We start from the raw sequence: 21,901 nt of genomic DNA, 5'->3' as shown, positions 1-21,901 counted from the left end.
GTGGCATGACAAAACACGACTATATAGTCACATTTATACTCTTTTTATTTACAACATATTGCACAACTGCAGGGTCTTGAGACACATGCTAACTCGCAAACTAGAGAGCTAGCAACCTAAACGGTAGCCTCCAAGTTATTTCCTTTAAACTTAAAAAGCCAAAAAATTACCACTTCCACACGGATAGGGAGGATAACTATTAACAGTTATTTAACCTTTAACATGAACATTAATCAAACGTAATAATTTTGGCCCGCATTTGGCCCGCTGGCCGCGTGTTTGAGACCCCTGCTGTAACCTTTCTAGAACTCCACACACAACACACAAGGTCCAACCTAGGCAGAAGCACACACTGACAACAACAGTGGCCCATTATGTGTCCACACGGGACTAAATGCATGACTTTTCCTCATGGTGCAAACGCTTTTCCCCTCTTAACGCCGTTTATCTTTCGGCTCGGGCTTTAACGGGCCAGCGGGAGATTGAGCGTGCATACCGCACAAGCAAACTGGTGTTGACAGTGAAGGCACTCTGGACAAGTGTAGATGCGTTCTCAATGGTTGTGTGTTGTGTGTCATGAAAGACAGCACACAGGTTGTGGGTGGTAGAAGGAGGTAAGCGTACATGTTGACCTGTTGTGAACCCCCAACAACTGTTGCATCTTCTACCCGTTGAGGGGGAGAATGGGGGCTGAGGATGGACAAGCTGCTGAGAGAAGAAGACGGGATGCAAAGAGATGGAATGGAGGGGGGAGGAGGGGTCGAGGAGTGGGTGATGAAAAGGAAGAAGAACCCTGCAGGAGGGAGTGGCTGTGGGCCAGGTGTTCCCCTTTGCTGTCAAAAATGGGAGTAAAATACACCAATTTTGTTCCTCGGGGTATAATCTGCAACGTGCAAATACCTCTGATAGCACACATGCTGCTTTTGACGGTACGTAGGAACACAGATTATTTGGAATAAAAAGTACAAATAGAAAATACAGTGGAACCCATTTATATGACATGCTTGCACATATATACTTTATATATACTTTGGCCCAAGACATACTTTATGGGCAGAATGGGCAGCTGCAACAATTAATTGATGACCAATTAATTAATTTAATTTTAATTTTTAATTAATTTCAGCAGCAGTTGCATAAACCCAATTATGCAACCCATGATTATGAAACATGACTAAAAATCAATTCAAACTACAATCATGGGCATCACTGTACAGACAGTAGTGTGCAGATTAATACGAGGGTGAATAGGAGTTATGACTGGACTACAATATAACCCATCCCTCTTGGTATACTGGTGTGTATAAACCAGGGGTGGGCAAACATTTTGACTCACGGGCCACAATGGGTTAAAAAAAATTGGCGGCAGGGCCATTTATATAGAAGTGGTCATCAACCACGACACAAAAACACAACACAGCCACAGCAAGTTAACACATTACATAAATCAACAGCTACCACGGGGGTGATACACAGCAACTAAGCACTAAACGTAACACATAACTTAATAGTGTTATTTCACTATAACAATATTAGGAACTATGAACAATATAATATTGGATATCAAGAGTATGTTATGTCCTGCTTGTTTACTTATCTGATGACCTCCTCAATCAAAATAAGAGAAAAAATACCACACTACCCAACATGCCTTGCGGCAGGAATATATGGGTGGTTTTTGGATGGCTTGGACCCATTAAATCCATCCATTTTCTACCGCTTATCCTCACGAGGGTCGCGGAGGGTGCTGGAGCCTATCCCAGCTGTCTTCGGACAAGAGGCGAGGTACACCCTGGACTGGTCGCCAGCCAATCACAGGGCACATATAGACAAACAACCATTCACACTCACATTCATACCTATGGACAATTTGGAGTTAACCTTTGAATTAACCTAGCATGTTTTTGGAATGTGAGAGGAAACCGGAGTACCCAGAGAAAACTCACGCATGCACGGGGAGAACATGCAAACTCCACACAGAGATGGCCGAAAGTGGAATTGAGCACGGGTCTCCTAGCTGTGAGGTCTGCGTGTTAACCACTCGGCCAGATGGCATGGGCATTGCTCATAAATATTTATTTAGTTTTTAGTGTTTAGTTGTTTGGATCGCTTTTTTTGCCCCAAATTGCACTTGGCGGGCCTGATGTGGCCTGTGGGCTACAGTTTGCCCCCCCCCCCCCCCCCCGTATAAACCCAATTAATAGTGTAAATCATGATAATGGCTTGGTTCCAATATAACCACTCCTTATTGCATACTCAAGTACATAAACGCAAGTAATAGTGATTATGCAGCATGACTGAAAATCAATTAAAACTACAAACATGGTCGCCGCTGTACTGTGACAAATAAGGGTGCAGTCTCCCATGAGGGTAACTACAGGAGGTTACAGCAAGAGCAGGAGTAGGTAACCAAGCAATCGCAAGGCTATGTGAACAACTACATTACCAATAACCAAAGTTTATAGATAAAAAAAAACACAGGCTTCATTTTTGCACACTTCTGTACTCCACTGTCCATTTTGAGTGGATAAGTGAAAGCACTCAAAGTGCTCAGTATGGAAGTATGCAAATTGAGACACAGCCGTAGCAGTACCAGCCTCCTTCTGGTCTGTTGCACACCCATATGGCCTTTCTCCAAGGCGGGTTCCTGTGGAGAAAAAGGCTGATTGCACCCTTCTCTGGGGTCTCTGGGCTCATAACATCATTAGCCACCACACGTCTCAAACCACAGTTAGACCACTTTCCTTTCCAGCTCAAGCTCACAGGTCAATAAAGCCCCCTCGGTGGTTCCTGATGAGATCCAATCAAACATGTGGAAAGCATCTACAGCTGTCCTCATGACAGGGTTAGCATAGAGCGAGATGAAGAAAAAGGAAGGAACTAACCTTCAAAGTCTGATATGATCCCCTCCAAGTGAGCGTTGACAGTGGAATCGGACATGTTTGGGGGGGTGGAGGGGGGCAAGTGCGTTTGTATCATGCAAGAGTTCCCTTTCACCCAGCAAGGAAACGTCGTCCAAGAGGAGCAGTCCTGATTTTAAACAAATCCCAAATTAGGAGTACGACAGAGGAGGGGAGGAGGGGAAAAAAACAGAAGAGTAGATCCAAACTAACGTCTCGGACTCTTCCCACTTTTTACAACTTCTTTGCCTCTTTTCCTCCCTTTCTTCCCTCCCCCTCCTCATGCACATCCGTGCTTCCCTCCCACTTCCACAGCTGTCCGAGCTTCATGGAAGCTCTCTCTCTTTTTGTCTTCACAAGCCCACATCCTGTGGCCTCAGTCACATGACTAAACTGCTGTCAGCTGATGGAGGAAACTCAGATGTTGCTGTTGTTGCTGAGGTTTTCTTCTCGGCTGGTGGCTTCTGTGTCTAATACGCAAAGAGAAAGCAGATCATCAGCTGACAGCAGATGTGTATTTCATGGACTAATATGGTGAGGACATGCAGGCGCCGCTATCGACAGCTATTCACAGCACTCGCACCGAGTATTGATTACAGGGTGTTTATTATGGTGGGAGTACTACCCCAACTTGAATTAACACTAAAAGTACAAAAACATAAATTACTATTACCTATTACTACAAGAAGAACTACTGTCCTGTAAACCCAAATAAGTTAGCAGAACTAAAAAAAAAGTGAGGCAATCAGTTGCCACATTTTTTTTAGTTCATAAACTCAAACATTTGAGTATATCAGAGCTTATATATACTTTTTTTAATATTGAGATGAATAGAGAAATAGCTTTCTTTTTCGCATTCTCTCTGCCATGCATTCTCCATTCTTTCATTTTCGTTCTCATTTCAACTCTTTCCATAGGAAGAAAGTGTGCATGTGTAACCTACACAGTACAAATCTATCTGATGCAATGGATGTATTCTTAATTGATTAGTGGTTTGATTTATTCATGTTTAATAGATACTTTTTTTATAAGTAACTACAAATTCTTTTAAGTAGGTTACACAAATCTGCAAAAAGCTCATTCATTCATTCATTTTCTACCGCTTTTTCCCCACGAGGGTCATGGGGGTGCTGGAGCCCTTCCCAGCTGTCCTCGGGCAAGAGGTGGGGTACACCCTGGACTGGTCGCCAGGACTTCCACCACAGGGCACATATAGACAAACAACCATTCACACTCACACTCATACCTATGGACAATTTGGCCAATTAACCTAGCATGTTTTTGGAATGTGGGAGGAAACCGGAGTACCCGGAGAAAACCCACGCATGCATGGGGAGAACATGCAAACTCCACACAGAGATGGCCGAGGGTGGAATCGAACCCTAGTCTCCTAGCTGTGAGGTCTGCACGCTAACCACTAGACCGCCGTGCCGCCGCAAAAAGTTCATATTAATCAAAAATGACAAGAAAATATTAGCACTACCACCAACCCAACTACTACCACGACTACTTCTAATACTGCCACTACCAGTACAAGGCACCAATTAGTTGTACTACACCTACTACTAGCACCACTACAAGTACCACTACTACTACTATTACTATATTTAATATATTTTCATTAATAATAGACCAGTCTACCACAAGAAAGCGATCATTAAGTAATTTCTGAAAAACTGCGATATAGCGAATATAATACATAATAAACAGCAGCACCGGAGCACTGTTTTTTAGCCTTCATAACCAGACTACAAGCCGATCCACAGAGACATCAACACTATTCCGTCCTCTGATTGGTTGAGCTGGGCAAAACCGTTTTATGCCCAGAAAGGCTTAACCGGGGAGGAGAAATTGACATCTGATGAGTAGCTGCATTTTAGTCAGAGGTTTTTACATTTTTGTCGCGTTATTAGATAAAACATAAAAATAGAAGAGCGTCTAGGCTTAATTGTTTGGACGAACCCAATCCCGGATCAGTGCGCATGCACGGCCTCATTAAATAGACCCCGCTATGGATCACAGAGTCAATGATTCACCATGGCCACGAGAGCCGACGGAAGCAGAAATATTCATAGACGATTATGAGGTCAGCAACATCGCCACAGCCATGAAACGAAGAGAGAAAGCGTTGCAAGCTATTGTACTGCTTGTTTAACAAATGGGGAACCGCCGTGTGAACTCTTTCTTTCTTCTTTTTTTAACCACTCGATTATAGCATCGACAGCGTGTACACTTCCGGCTTCCCCTCGAGCGCTAAGCTTTCTGGGTAATGTAGTACACATCTACATTGACATCGTCATCATGATGGTGAGAGGCGGGACGGGCTCGTCAGTGTATCGTGTATTCAATAAAACAGTTAAAAAACAGTAAAAAAGTTAGATGAAATTGATGAATGTTATTCATTGAACACAATGAGCATATACATATGTATATACACTATATTGTCTGGTCCACTGTCCTGTTTATATTGCTACTACTGCCACTTATACTACTCTTGTATGCAAATGTTTGAAGTTGCAAACTACATTATACAACTTTTTTTTTTATTTCCCAATTTGGACTTGTTTGGAAAGAAAACATTATAGAAAGAAAAAGTTGTATGATGGTCAAAGTTTTGCTGCCAATATATTTGCTTACATTGGAAGCACAGTGTGTATTCTGGCTTGATTGACGCATATTTACTAATCCTAAACACAGACATCTCCAGGTTAGACAAACACACACCAACACAATGATTTATATGATTTATGACAAATAGGTCTTGAGTGTAGGTCAATCATCGAGGGAAGTGACATGCTGCTTGTATGCCGCTCAACCGTGCAAAGTATGAAAAATAGAGAAAAAAGGCATAATATAACTACAAAAAGGATGAAGCCGCACCCCTGGAGAGCCAAGTGGATATGACTAAAGCGGTGAGCTGGCATTGTGGAACTATTCATGCTGCAATTAAGCCCCCCCCCCTAAAAAAAACTCCTACCTTGTTACCATTATTACTTCTAATACCACCAACTACTTCCACCATCATTACTATTGCTACTCATCACTACAAGTACAAGTACTATACTATACTATACACGTACATACTATTCAGACTACTCCGGACCCCTACCCCTACTACCACCATCAATACTAATACTACCACTTCCACCACAACGTCCACTCTTTTTATTACGACACCACTAAAACTACTACTAATCATCCTACCACCACCACTAAAACTGCTACAACGTCAGCAAATAGCCACTACCATTAAAACTACTATTACTGGTTATACAACCACCACCTCTACTACTATTACTATTACTACCACTCTGACTTCTAATACTAGCAATATGACTGTACTCATATGGTATTTTTTTTCCAGCAGGGGTCAGGATTGCACCTCCAAATAAAAGTGTGGCCACGGGTTTACAGTAAAGTGATCTACAGTACAGTACAGTGTTATTAAGATGGCGACATGTGGAGAATCCCACGCCAGGGACACACCCTCATTCCCACTAAAGTGTTTGGTGTCCAACACATGAGTGCAATTCCATTCCATTCACACACACACACACACACAGCAGATGCATGCACAAATATGAACATTGGGGGGAGGAAACAGATGCACGCAATCAGCCCAGCAACCGACCCTTCTTATTATACAACCACATACACACACACAAAGAAACACAAGTGTGTGACAAGCCCACTTCCTTCCATTGCATGTCCTTGCAAGCCCAGACTGCTAATCCAATCTGCTGGAACAACTGTCACATTGGAACACCACTAGATAGAATGCATAAGTCTAACACAGACCACCAGCTCCACTCCCCACAGGAAAAAGACGACATCTTCTATAAATGGCTGCCAGGCTGGAGCGATAGAGTCACAGCAGGGCGACAATAGATTACAATCTGCATGTAAACACATACATTGACTACATACAGTACACACAGATAGACAGCAGCAGATTACCATATAATGTTTCCCTCCCATTCACTGCACTAGTTTTTAGTGTAATACTACATAGAAATGTTAATGACAATGAGGAGTTCATCCTAAATTAAACCCAACCTGTAATCATGACTTCCATGAGTCAGTCAGTGTTGTTGGAGTTGTTTTCTGTCTTTGTTGTCACGGCAACGCGCTGTAAGAACTCCTTCTAGATGATGAATGAATGCATGAGTACAAAGATAGAGTAAGTATTTGTAGTTCTAATCAGTAGTATTGTAACAGTAGCATTATATACTTATGCTACTACCTTATAAGATGTCAACCAATACTACTACTAGCACGACCACAGCTACGACTGCCACTACTACTAGTACCTCAGTTATTACTAATACTGTTAGAACTACAACTAAACGACTATTACTACTACTACCTACTTTTACTATCACTACTAGAACTACTGCATGAGGATTGGCTGTAAATACTAATAATGATATATATACTATATATCATTATATACTGAATAGGTGTACCTAATGAGATTGAAAGCACAAATGCAGTACAGCACCGCCCTTTCAGCTAAATGTGAGCAATGAATGTGAATGGAAAGTATTGCAATGTTGACCGCAGACTGGCCCAAATACCCACATGTACATCATGCATGAGTACATGTACAGCTGGACGGACAGCAGCTGTTTTTTTAAGCCAAATGTTCAACACAGCACACAGCCTATATAGCTTTGGAGCTCTGTGCACGCTGATTTGATGCAACACCTGTTGGCAACATGACTCAAATGTGTGTGTTTGTGTTTGTGTTTGTGTGTGTGTGTGTGTGTGTGTGTGTGTGTGCGTGTGTGTGTGTTGTCACACGCCCAGCCACCCTCCATGGAGATGATTATCAATAGCCCCCTTTCTTTCCCACTTCTCCACTGGGTAATACATTAGTTGATCAATGTAACAAGACAGCATTATGGTTCCACATTGGCCTTACATATTGTTCTACTCAGCACATCGCCATAGCAACAACCATAACACACATACATACATGCAGTCCAAGAAGCAACATGGCTGCACATTTCTTCTGTCACTTTGTCCAAAACTCATTTTTGGACATATTAAAACCGAGATGACTATTTAAACAATAAAATACAACATCATAAAACACATCTTGGGAGGTTTTTACTACTTTCAAAGTATTTAACTCAGCATCCCCGCCTGGTGGTGACACTAAGCATTACATATATGAACCTTTTGCCTACAATAGTGCTGTATTGTTTAACAATCAGAAGAAGAAGAAGAATAAACGCCACTACCAACACATTACATCTCTTTTACTATATGTACCACAACAATTACTACAAGGAGTACTATAATCATGACTGAAAGTAGAAATATTATAACGACTAGAACTAGTATTCATCCTACAGCTGCTACTACTACCCCCACTACTTAGTAGTGGAGGTAGTAGTAGCTGTAAGAACTCCTTCTAGATGATGAATGAATGCATGACTACAAAGATAGAGTATTTGTAGTTCTAATCAGTAGTATTGTAACAGTAGCATTAGATACTTATGCTACTACCTTATAAGATGTCAACCAATACTACTACTAGCACTACTACTAGCACTACTACTGCCACTACTAGCACCTCAGTTATGACTAATACTGTAGTAACTACTATTATTACTACCATAACTACCAAGACTACTACTAGGAAAAGTTCTTTACCGACTACTACAAGTACATACTACAATTACAACCTCTAGAATTTCTACTACGACGACTAATACTACAACACCTGCTAATACCCAAATAATATTCAAAACTACTTCTATTAGGTGGAGAACTTCTACATCTACTACTACGACAATTACTACTACAACCGTTTCAAGTACTACTACAGCAATTACTCCACCACCATTACTACTACAACTGCTTTATCTACTATTACTACAACACCTGCAACTACCAACTATCCAAATTATAAATCAGACCTACTACTACTACTACTACTACTACTATGAGATCATCCACACCTACGCCAACTACTGCAACTACTAGAAATGCTATTACGAGTGGTACTACTGGTACTACTACTCCTACTAGAGCAACGGCAACAGCTCCTGAAGAAGATTGACGATTGAAAAAGACGTCAAAATGTAACAAAGCCGCTAAAAGTTCAACTTTAATTCCTATGAAAGATCTCCAACTCATTTTCCGACCCTCATCACGAGTGTGACACTTGACCCCGCGCTGACTGTTAGCGTGAATGTGTCAGCCGCTGACCTCACTGTGACCGTGCAATGAATAAGGACACATCATCTCGCTGTGGACTCACGTGGAAACAAAGCAGGCTCTGCACATCACTTCTACAGGGGGAGCACATTAGCGGGAAGTGATTTGGGCCCAGGGAAGAAGAGAGAAAAAGAGAGGATAAACAATGAAGCCTAATCAATCACTGTCGAGATACCGCAGTCGAAGATATGTTAAAATAATATTCCACAGTATCTTATGATGATTTGCCAAATGGGGTGACTTCACAGGATGGAAATTTGTGGACACCAGGCTGACATATCATCATCACGTTCTATAACTTGGAGCAGTCATTTGGGGTCACATGTCTGCCAGTGTGGAGAAATAAATCATCGCTTCTGTTTTTTTCATCTCCATCAACTCTTGGGGGAAGTATCTGGCTACGTTAAATGGACTGGCGGTGCTCTAGGAAGCGACAGTGTCGATTATAGCCGCTTGAAATAAAGACATTGACGTCAACAGCTGAATGCATGGATGCATACTGTTGATATTCTAACACATATTAACTTATTTAGCTACATGTCTAGGGAACGGATATGTGCTATTAAATTGGGGTGTCCAATCCTTTTATAGTGTACCACAATGTTGGATGCGGGGGGTGGCTTTGATACAATTTTGGACAATAAAGATACTAAAACCAATCCAATGTATGCCAATATGTGCAGAAAAACATTGACGACTTAGCTTTTCTGTTATGGGCGACAACGCAAATGGGTATTGGTGTCATATGGGTATGGGCTGTCAAAAATAACATTAAAGGCTGTAACTAATGTCTTTCTTTCAATACGCACATTTTTTTTCTGTAATTAACGCATGTTCACCAGTGTCTCTGTTAGGATGGCAGACGGAAGTACAGTGGAACTTCCTCACGCAGTTGCACAGAGTCTGACCCGCTATTAGAACTTCATACTGACCTAAATACGTCAACAGCAGTATAATTCCAACACCATTTTCTGTGCATTCTGAGAAAACGAGTAAATATAAGCTCTCTAACAACGGACCTCATGAAATGCCTATTTTGACACTACAGCCCTCACAAAAAAAACAGTGTTCCATTGACATAACTGTCTTGTATATTAACAAAGCTACAGCGATATTATTATTGTAGCAGCTAATATGAAAAACTATTCTTATCTGGCGGACTAACCACGACGTGTCGCTAATCGCTAGTCTCAGCGTCATTCACAGATGTAAGAGTGGAGAGGAAAGACGTTTTGGTAGTGTTTTAAATCATTAAAATACAACAAGATACTGCAAATATTACATGTTATCATCAGTGTACGTGGTAATGCATTTTTTAAGGGCTTCATAGTCTAAATAGGTGTATCCCAATTGTTAGCTAGCTCAAATTGACTCGTTTTCTCGTGTTATAATGCACAGAGAAGGGAAAGAAATATGTGTTCATGTTTCACATAAGGACTGGGAATGATGGGCAAAATTCCAAAAAAGGTGCAGTTCCCCTTTAAGATAAAATCAGGGAACATAAAAAATGCTTTACAATGTGTGTTTCTGTGTGTAAATAAACAGGAAGATAAAGAAAAACATGAAGTGGATATTCTTATCACTCACTTCGTAGCTCTTAATTCAGATGTGCAATTGACTACATTTAAGTATGCCGGAGGGCCGCACAGTGGTCGAGTGGTTAGCATGTAGGCCACACAGTCATATATCGGGAAGACTTGGGTTTGATTCTCCCCATGCGTACATGGGTTTTCTCCGAGTACTCCGGTTTCCTCCCACATTCCAAAAACATGCTAGGTTAATTGGCGACTCCAAATTGTCCATAGGTATGAATGTGAGTGTGAATGGTTGTTTGTCTATATGTGCCCTGTGATTGGCTGGCGACCAGACCAGGTCCGGATTGCTCATAATAATACGGTTTAAAATGCTACCCGGACTCCCCTCCATCCAGTATGTTGTAGTTATGTTGTCTACTTTCATTTATCACACAACATTCTCCCATCATATGTTCAGACACACTGACAGGTAAGTGACTGAGTCCGAATGAGGTTTGAGTTTTGGTGTCATACCCACTCACCCACCGAGACAAAGAGACTGTATGAGGAAAGCGTGAAAGGGCTTACTCTGTTCATGCCGTTGTTCTATGGAACAAATGCACAACAGTGCTGAAAGCAACACAGAGTGAATCCGATTTATCTTAGTATTATTATTTTTATTTTATTATTTTTACTAGTTTTTTTATTTAAAAATATATAGGAACATATATATACATATATATAATATAGGAATATGATCATGATATTATTCTACTTTTTAAAATGATGTATGACTTCCATATATTCCTGTTGATGACTCACTGATGACTTGGCATTACACCCTCGCACTGACCAAGTCTACATTCTACATCCTGTTCTCCAAAAAGCAGCGAGTGATCGACAGAGCCACGAGGGACAAACGTAGTAGTGTTCAAACTCTCTCAGCGCTTTCCTGTTTTGACACCAAACAAGAAATAGTTTGTCTGTGACGCTACGACTTTAAATGGAGGGCAACAAGATCATGTGTGAGCACCAGCTTGTGGTGATAACAACTCCAAATCTGTAACCCCCCCAAAAGAAAGCATGCAGTCAGCAAAGAGGACAGAATGGGAGAGTGGAAAATACAAAAGGAGAGCAAAGTGGAGGCAGGCTGCTCCACAAAAAAGACATTCCAACGGGAAGAGCTGATTGAAGAGACGCTTATTGATGAAACATGTGTCCCGTGAGCGTGTCTTACCTGAGAATTTGTCCCCCTCCATAACCAGATCGCTCCCTCCAGCGCCACATGTAGCGTCTGCACTTTGACTCCGCACTCTCTCTCCCTCGCTTTCTCGCTTTCTCTTTCTCCCTCCCTGTCTGTCTTTTTTTGGACTTCACTTCCTCCCTCTGCTGCCTCTCCTCCTCTCCTCCCTGCTTTGATTCCTTCAGTGTGTCTCGCTAATGAGCGTGCAATGACGCCATGGCCATGTGCAGGTCATATGTTGCAGCCTGTGGTCTCTAGAAGACTGTAGCAGCATTGTACTATCTAGTGGAAGTCACTCGGAGACATTCACATGTGACAACGGCTATTTTGGTTTAGCCCTTTTCCTGTGATGAATCGATACAGCGCCGCTTGTGGGATGCGTGAAAACAATACAGGAAGGAAATAAAATTTTTGTTTACAGTCAAAGATTCCCTGTGTAACAGGAGAGCCGTGATGTTGACTTACTGCTAAAATGTGAGCCAAAGATCCTTTATATGGCAGGAGCGCTCTGCTGTTCTTATGGACCTACTGCAAACTGCATACTAGGGATGTCCGGTAATTACCTATATTGAACAAATATCAGGATATTGGTTTTTGGCAACAAAAAAAACAATATCATTCATTCATTCATTTTCTACCGCTTATCCTCACAAGGGTCGTGGGGGTGCTGGAGCCTATCCCAGCTGTCTTCAGGGGAGAGGCGGGGTACACCCTGGACTGGTGGCCAGCCAATCACAGGGCACATATAGACAAACAACCATTCACACTCACATTCATACCTATGGACAATTTGGAGTCACCAATTAACCTAGCATGTTTTTGGAAACCGGAGTATACCAAAACCAATATCAGACATCCCTAAAAAATACTCATCAACGATTCTCTATAGGACAAAAGTTCTCTGGTGTTTTAAAACGATGTACTGCTCGTCATAGAGCCACTATATGACAGAAGCATGCAGCTGTTTTTGATGACCGACCACAAAAGCATAAGCTAAAGATAATCTATATAACACAAGTGCATTGCTGTTTTTGTGGACCTACTACAAAAAGAATGGTCAATGATCCACTATGTCAGGGGTCCCTGGAAAACTTTCAGGCTCAATGATATAAAAAATTACACACAAATAAATACAATACATTTAGAAATAAATACCGTATTTTCCGGACTATAATTTGCTTCGGAGTACAAGTCGCAGGCCTAGCCAAACCATGAAAAAAGTATGACTTATAGTCCAGAAAATAAGGTACATTGAATACAATTTGACGTTTTTGAGAAGCTACAACAAAAAACATGTCGGGGGGGGGGGGGGGGGGCTGCAAAAAATGCTAGTCAAAGATCTTCTCTATATGATCTTTATGACCAAAGTCATCTGCTGTTTTTGAGGACCTACTACAAAAACGCGACAAAAATCCTCAGTATGTCAGGAACACAGGAACCTTGTCAAAGATCCCTTCTATTATAGAATGGCACTGCTGTTTTTTAGAACCTACAACTAAATTCTGTCCAAGATCCTCTAAATGTCAGGAGCCCTGCCAAAAAACACCATTCAAAGATCCTTTATATGGCAGAAGTGCTCTGCTGTTTTTGAGGATTTACTAGGAAAAAAAACTTATCAAAGATCCTCTGCATGACAGAACCACACTGCTGTTTTTGAAAACCTAGAACCAATTTTATATGTGCCAGGACCACTGCTTATTGCAATTTAACTCTCCTCAAAGATCCCCTATAAGACAAACACACACTCCTTTATGAGGACCTACTATGCTCTGCCTTTTGTAAGGGCCTACTGGCAAAGCTTATCAAAGATCATCTCTAGTATACATATGATAGAAGACCTCTGCTGTTTTGGAAGACATACGACGACATCCTGTCAAAGATCCTCTATACATCAGGAGCGCTGCAAAAACACTTGTCAAAGATCCTCTCAGAAAAATCTTGTCAAAAATGATTATTAATACATGATTAATAATATGTCAGGAGTGTTCTGCTATTTCTAAAGACCTTCTGCATCATCTGTACAGCACGTACATCATCTGTAAGTGCATTGCTGTTTTTGAGGACCTACTACAAAAAACTTGTCAAATATCCTCACATACCAGCAGCAATGCAAAAAAAAAGCATTTGTCAAAGATCTTCTATATATCAGAAGTACAGCCAAAACACGTCAAATATCCTCCGCAAGTAAGGCGCGCTAGACATTTTGCCATGTTGGTCAAAGATCCTCTATATGACAGGAGAACTCTGCTGTTTTTAAAGATAAAATACAAAGACCCTCTAGGTGAAAGGAATGCTATGCTCTTTTTAAAAACCTACCAACAAACAGAGGTGGTGAACAACTAGTCTCTGTGTTCAGGAAACACAGATGACCCTTGACCTTTTGAATAGCCTCCAGTGTGTGTGGGAGCAGAGGTCACGTAGAGACATCAAACGCACTTACACAGGCAACACACGCCTCCTCCGAATGTGCACATTGGGAGTGTGTGTGTTCAATTCTATGTGTGTGTACAAAAGTCTTGGGACACTAAAGCTCATGTTGACAGGCAAACAATAGGACAAATACAATTTTAATGAGGCAACAAATGCTACAAAAATCTGTTGAATGTTAATCAGTTCAATCGACTGCACAGTAAACATGCACGATAACGGTGTCCAACTTTACTTGACATCAATTTGCCGTGAGAAATGGATAACATGAATTATGTTATGTAATTATGATGTACAATGACTAGATGATACACTGCACACCGTAACAGTCATCTGAGGGCAACCACAACCAAAAACACACGTTTGACGTGCTCAAAAACCGTTAGCACAAGGATAGTATGCACTTTGTCGGCCTCTAGTGGACAACATCTGCAGTAACCACCCTGCAGTGACACAACAGCGCAATAGGCTCTCTTAATGTGTATGTTGTCTCATTACGTCAGGTGTTTGTGGGATGAGTTCACATCCTGTACAACACAGCCTTCACATTTAGTCTGTATGTGTGTGTGTATGTATGTGTGTGAGTGTGTGTGTCCTTCCTGCTTTCTCTCTCTGTCTCTCTCCCTCTCTGACTTTTGTGCTGATGCTGCACAAAGTATTTGCTCTATCCACAAAGAGAACATGCCTTAGCAGTGAGCATAGCCACATCGTCAGTCTATGTGCCAGTACTGTACACACATACACATACACACACACACACACACACACACACACACACACGAGTGAAAATACACAAACGTCTTTTTACACTTGTTTGACAGCTAAGAATGGGAAAATGCCAGTAAAATGTTTCCAATTCCTGCCATCTAAAAGGTCTCTTGTTATAGTTTTTTTTTCAAGAATTTCAAATACGTCTCGGCGGTATTGGAAGTGTGTAGGCCAAAATCTTGACGGTGTTTGGACACAACCTAATTAAAAAGGAAAGCTAAAAAAGGGACAATCAGTGGTAATTTTACGAGAAAAAAAAGTTGCAATCTAACAAGAAAAAAAATTATGTAATATTACCAGGAAATATAACATCATTTAATTGCATAATATTTAAGAAAACATAATTTTTTAAGTCGTAATATAATTAAAAAAAACAAAACAAAACAAACATCACAGCAAAAACTATTTTTTAAACATTAGAAATGGAAAAAAATTGAATAAAGTCAAAATGTTCACAGAAAAAGGTTCTATTCTTACGGGAAAAGGAATGAACTTATCATATTATAAGGAAAATTAACATCATTTCAGTTGCATAAGGTTGCAATATTAAATAAGAAATACTTGTTTTAAAAAAATGTCATAATATGATGAAAAACACAGCAAAAATTTAACACATTTTTTTTTTAAACAACAGAAATGAAAAAAACCCAGCTGTCATTTTACAAGAATAAAGTCAAAATATTAACAGAAAAAGGTACTGTTCTAAGGGAAAAAAAGCCACAATTTTACAAGAATAAACTTATAATATTGTGAGGAAAAATAACATCCTTTTAGTGACATAAAGTTGCAATATTAAAAAAGAAAGATGTTTTAAAAAAAACACTGCAATTTTTCTTTTTTAAACAACAGTAGAAATGGAAAAAAGCAACTGTCATTTTACAAGAATAAAGTCGAAATATGAACAGAAAATGCTTCTATTCTAACCAGAAAAAGGTTGTAATTTTACAAGAATAAACTGGAGAAAAGGTGAAAATGTGATGTGAATAAAACCATAATATTATGAAAAGAAAATGTACAAAGGCTGCTTAAGAAGTGGAAATATGTGCAAAATGAAAAACAAAACAACAGCAAAAATGGGGTGAAAAAAGAGTCGCAAAGATGTCCATACTAACTAAGGGATTTTTCACCCATCCTGACATGCAGCTTTTTCATGCAATATACAGTATATATACAGTATATAATTTCTTATCATATCTACATACATGTGTGCTTGAATACATGTGGCCTTCGTATCATTTCATTTTTCAGTAAGCTACGCTGCTGGCAAAAATTTGGACACAACCTGTTTTAGTAAGCCTGCACATGCTATTTTGTGTGTGGGCAGCTTTACTGCTAATGAGCTGTGTTTGTCCTGAAGCCAATAAGTGAGGGAGATGATACAGTTGGGATTTATTCATGACAGGTCACCCGTCTGTCTGCCTTTATCTCTGATGACAAGTTAATCTATTATCCGCTGTTATCTGGGCAGGAGAGACAATACCTGCTCTGCCTTCTAGCTTTCCACATCCTGCTGAGGGTCACTGACCACAGACTTGCATAATAAAAGTTCCAGGAAGAAATCAGTGATTACACAGAGACCAAATGCAGCAACACAGTCATGACGGGAATCCGAATACCGGTGTAGTCTACTTACTGGGACCGACAATGCTGGAAGCGTCTCTTTCTGTCCTCCTTGACCGCGCGCTGGCCGACCTCGCTGTAAACAGAGACAAGAAATCATGAATACGTGCAAATATATCTGCTGAAATACTGGAACTGGAACATCTATCAAACATATATGAAAAACAATAGTTTATGTACAATACAGTCAATCATTGTTGATCGCGGCTAATTGGGTCCAGATCAAGTCTTCCAGCCCCAGACCATCACACTACCACCACCACATTTTACTGTTGGCATGATGTTCTTTTTCTGAAATGCGGCATTACCTTTAAACCAGATGTAATGGGACACACACCTTCCAAAATGTTCACCTTTTCCCTCGTCAGACCACAAATCATCAAGGGGATCATCAAGATGTTCAAAACTGATATGAGCCTTAATGTTCTTTTTGTTCAGCAGTGGTTTCGGTCTTGGAACTCTGCCATGCAGGCCGTGTTTCCCCAGTGTCTTTCTTATGGTGGAGTCATGAACACTGACCTGAGGCAGGTGAGGCCTGCAGTTCTTTGGATGTTGTTGTGGGGTCTTTTGTGACCTCTCGGATGAGTCATCATGCACTCTTGACGTCATTTTGGTTGGCCGGTCGCTCCTGGGAATGTTCATCACTCTTGCTTTCATCATTTATGCATAATGGCTCTCAATGTGGTTTGCTGGAGTCCCAAAGCTTTAGAAATGGCTTTATAACCTTTTCCAGACTGATAGATCTCAATTAATCTCAGTTAATTATGTTCTAACAGGGGGGCAATCAATTTTTCACACAGGGACATGTAGGTTTAGATTTTCTTTTCTATATTGGTATCAGATTTTTTCCTGATCATGAAAACCGATATTTTAAAAATGCTGTATACAACACATATGTGCTCATTCCACCACAGGAGCTAGGTCAAGTCCGATATGTACACATATGAGTATCGGTATCGGCTGATATGTGTATTGGAAATTCATTTATTCATTTTCTACCGCTATCCTCACGAGGGTCACGGGAGTGCTGGAGCCTATCCCAGCTGTCTTCAGGCGAGAGGCGGGGTACACCCTGGACTGGTCGCCAGCCAATCACAGGGCACATATAGACAAACAACCATTCACACTCACATTCATACCTATGGACAATTTGGAGTCGCCAATTAACCTAGCATGTTTTTGGAATGTGGGAGGAAACCGGAGTACCCGGAGAAAACCCACGCATGCACGGGGGAACATGCAAACTCCACACAGAGATGGCAGAGGGTGGGATTGAACTCGGGTCTCCGAGCTGTAAGGTCTGCGCACTAACCATTCGACCGCCGTGCAGCCCGTATTGGAAATTTTGTTTGTTTTGCTTTCATAGACACACTGTGTACTCGTGTGCTTTAACCTTTAAATATAAATAATAAGACTTTATTGAGAAATGTGAAGTGTTGCAAATGTTGATAACCTAAACCATAAAAACAAAACAAAGTAGAATCTCAGAAAAAAAGATGAAACTGTGGCGTTTCCACACTTTTAGGTCTAAAACTAACCCAACTCCTGATCAATCTTTGGGTTGAATTCATTCAGGTGCAGCCAAAAAAAGACGTCAGCACTTTAGAACTCCTCTCGCTCCTGGCTATGTGCTTTTTGTTGGGCGCATCAAAGAAACCACCGCTCGTTTAGTCTGCGTCTCTAATTCAAACATTGTGTTGATAAGGTGTTGTTTGGCACAAAAGTGATGTAATACAACCCACGCCAGCAGCTTTGCGGTTTAAGGCCGGGGCAAAGTACTGACAGACTGTCAAAAGTCAGAAGTCTGCATGGAAGTGAAGTCAAAGAGTGACACCTGCAGATTTACACTGGTATGTCTTTCTCTAACTGTGTATGTGTGTGTGTGTGTGTGTGTGTGTAGAATACGCTCACTTGCACAGTCTTGTCTGAAGCCACAAAAACACACACTTATCTCCATGCACACACACACACACATTTATCGCACCTTCAATGGGCTGTAAAGTCATCTTCCCGACACAAGGATCGACAGTAAACTCTTTAGCATTGAAGGGAATTTGCAAAGCTGCTTGTATTTGCTTAATGACAACGTTATGTACCCAGGAGGTCACTGATACTTGAGAAGAATAGAGCTGGTGTTGGTGGAAAAACACGACTGCTCACAAGATTTCTCAATGAACCCGATACAGGAAGAAGGCCGTCTGTGTTTGTTCTGGGCCTCACCTGATGGATGACAATTCTGGATGCGGATCTACACCGCATGTGTTTGTGTAAGTAGAACATGAGCGGTCAAGTGCGTGGCTATGCCTGGACAAACATGTCAACTGCTTAGTTATTGGCCTCAGATGGCTAGCGAAGGTAAACAGAGGGGAGGGGTTGCAGCACTTAAATGTACTTGAAGCACAAAAGCCCCCCCCCCACACACACACATAAGTTGTGAATGAACGCTTGCAGCAAAAAAGGGTGGAGTGATTGACAAAGCAAACAACACTGCTGCACATGTAGACTATTTCCATCACAAGCTTTATTTCTATTAGTATTCAACACAGATATACGTAGGTTTTAAAGGGGACCTTCTATGCTTTTTCTACCTTTCTGACATATAAATGTAGTTAGAATGTTGTATTCTCGTGTTAAACCATGCCCTGAAAACACTCTGTTTCAAAAGGCCTGGTAAAACTGCCCCTTTGTGATGTCACAGAGGGTCAGACTTCCTTATTTGGTTCATAGTTAGGAAGCACTTTGGGCTTGTGACCAATCACAGTGGAGTGGGCAGGCCACTCCAAATCCAAAGAAATCCAGCTGGAATAGGTGCTGATTCTGCAAAACCGAAAAAAAATAGCAAAAAAGTTTTCTGTGCGGGTTATTGTGTGTAGCTGCTCTATAGGAGACCACAACTCAATACAAGGGGTGGAAAAATGAACATAATAGGTCCCCTTTAGAATTTTGTAAGGTTTTAGAAAGGATTTATTTTAGCGGTTATCATCATCACCTGGTTGTCTATACCAATTTGGGGGAACACAGAAAATTTGAGAAGGGACCGCAGAGGAGGGGAATCCCCCGTAGAGGATGACAAGGCTGCAATGGATGTCAAGTGCATGGTTATAAAGTCATTTCTAAAGCTTTGGGACTCAAGCAAACTACAGTGAGAGCCATTATCCACAAATGGTGAAAACGTGGAACAGTGGTGAACCTTCCCGGGACTGGCCGGCTGACCAAAATTCCCCAAAAGTACCCAAGAGGTCACAAAAGACCCCGCAACAACATCCAAAGAACTTCAGGGCTCACTTGCCTCAGTTAAGGTCAGTGTCCATGACTCCAACATAATAAAGACATGATAACCAAGAAAATACTCTGTGGTCTGACAAGAAAAAGTTGAACTTTTTGGAAGGCATTACTTTTACGCCATTACATCTGGAGTAAAAGTAATGCCACATTTCAGAAAAAGAACATGATAGAATAGGATAGATAAATGGATAGATAAATGGAACTATGAATTCTGCCGTCTAGCAAAAAATCCTGAAGGAGAATGTCCGGCCATATTTTTTTTACCTTTTACCTCAAGCTGAAACCAACTTGGGTTCTTCAGCAGGACAATGATCCAAAACACTAGTCCTAGGCCTAGTCAAAGTCCTGACCGGAATCCTATGAAGATGCTGTGGCATGACCGAAAAAAGGCGCTTCATGCTGGAAAACCCTCCAATGTGACTGAATTGAATGTTTATTGAATCATAAACATGTTAAACTAGAAATGCATGCGGCCACAATGTACCCCACTGAGGTACAATAGTGTTCCAACTCTTTATGATACTGCATATGCATCATAAAAGTGTCTCCCTAATAGTCATACATAAAGTGGAAAGCAACCCTCCTGTGTCTCCTGTTGCATACGCTTGCAGCAAACATTTCACAACATTGCTCGTAAATGAAGCGGGAGTTGAGTGGATGGATGGACGAGCACAGACGACGAGTGACAAAAGGCGAGATGGGTCGCCGTTTTGTTTTTTTTAAGCTTGTTTTTACAAACCACATAAGTGCACTTTCTGGATGCATTCCTAATGAGTGAGAACCACACCAAACCCAAAACATACACAAGCTTTGACCCTGAACTAGACTGCACTCATGCACCTTTCTGCACAACGTAATCACTGTAGAAGTATGTGAATCCTGGACAGGCTACGACTATTCATAAAAAGCTTGGCGTGGCATGATAAGGATCTACCTTCCTCTTCGAGTCACTTAAGACGTCCATAGAGCTTTACGACTAGAACCTCCCCACGGAAACATGCAGTAATTAGTGTATGTCATAGGTGAACCACTGAGACAGGGATCGCTTTATGTGCCAGTACACAATCAATAGACAGGTCATGTCGACAGGCTTTTTAAACTGTGTGTGTCTTTTGAGATATTCCAGTAAGGAAAATGGTCAGTGAGTTATGGTTTGGTTGATAGCGGCCATGTTTTTTTTTTTTTTTTAAAGCTGTGTACCAAATTTAGTGGTGATCTGGCTCAACATGACAATGTACAGTCAGAGCTTTGTAGAGCTGTGTGAGAAATTTCAAGTCCTTCATTCATTTCATTTTCTTCTGGTTATCCTTGCTGGAGCCTATCCCAGCTGTCTTCGAAAGGCGGGGGAAAACCCTGGACTGGTCACCAGCCAATCACAGGGCACATACAGACAAACAACCATTCACACTCACATTCATACCTATGGACAATTTGGAGTCGCCAATTAACCTAGCATGTTTTTGGAATGTGGGAGGAAACCGGAGTACCCGGAGAAAACCCACGCATGCACGGGGAGAACATGCAAACTCCACACAGAGATGGCTGAAGGTGGAATTGAACTCGGGTCTCCTAGCTGTGAGGCCTGCATGCTAACCACTCGTTCATCATGCAGCCTAAGTCCATTAATTCATTAATTCATCCATTTTCTACCGCTTTTCCTCACGAGGGTCACGGGGGTGCTGGAGCCTATCCCGGCTGTCTTCGGGCGAGAGGAGGGGTACACCCTGGACTGGTCGCCAGCCAATCACAGGGCACATATAGACAAACAACCATTCACACTCACATTCATACCTATGGACAATTTGGAGTGTCCAATTAACCTAGCATGTTTTTGGAATGTAGGAGGAAACCGGAGTACCCGGACAAAACCCACGCATGCACGGGGAGAACATGCAAACTCCTAGCTGTGAGTTCTG

At 41.3% G+C, this 21,901-nt stretch overlaps 1 protein-coding gene across 4 annotated transcripts in view; it reads right to left on the bottom strand.

The window, feature by feature from the left end:
- The window catches only part of septin9a (septin 9a), a 60,938-nt gene that overhangs the window by 35,216 nt on the left and 3,821 nt on the right, over positions 1–21,901 (bottom strand). The window contains exon 2 of one of the 4 annotated variants that reach the window (XM_078796974.1): positions 16,714–16,776. In XM_078796974.1, the coding sequence (XP_078653100.1) occupies positions 16,714–16,776 (63 nt within the window). Of the gene's footprint in view, positions 1–2,885; positions 3,208–11,879; positions 12,036–16,713; positions 16,777–21,901 lie in introns of those variants that run through there. The other 3 variants (XM_058049095.2, XM_078796973.1, XM_058049093.2) reach the window with 3 other exon arrangements.

Source organism: Doryrhamphus excisus, linkage group LG16 (genome assembly GCF_037039965.1).
Source record: "Doryrhamphus excisus strain RoL-2023G ecotype Guam linkage group LG16, RoL_Dexc_Guam_v1.1, whole genome shotgun sequence".
NCBI classification, from domain to species: Eukaryota; Metazoa; Chordata; class Actinopteri; order Syngnathiformes; family Syngnathidae; genus Doryrhamphus; species Doryrhamphus excisus.
This window is presented reverse-complemented; position numbering and strand designations above follow the sequence as displayed.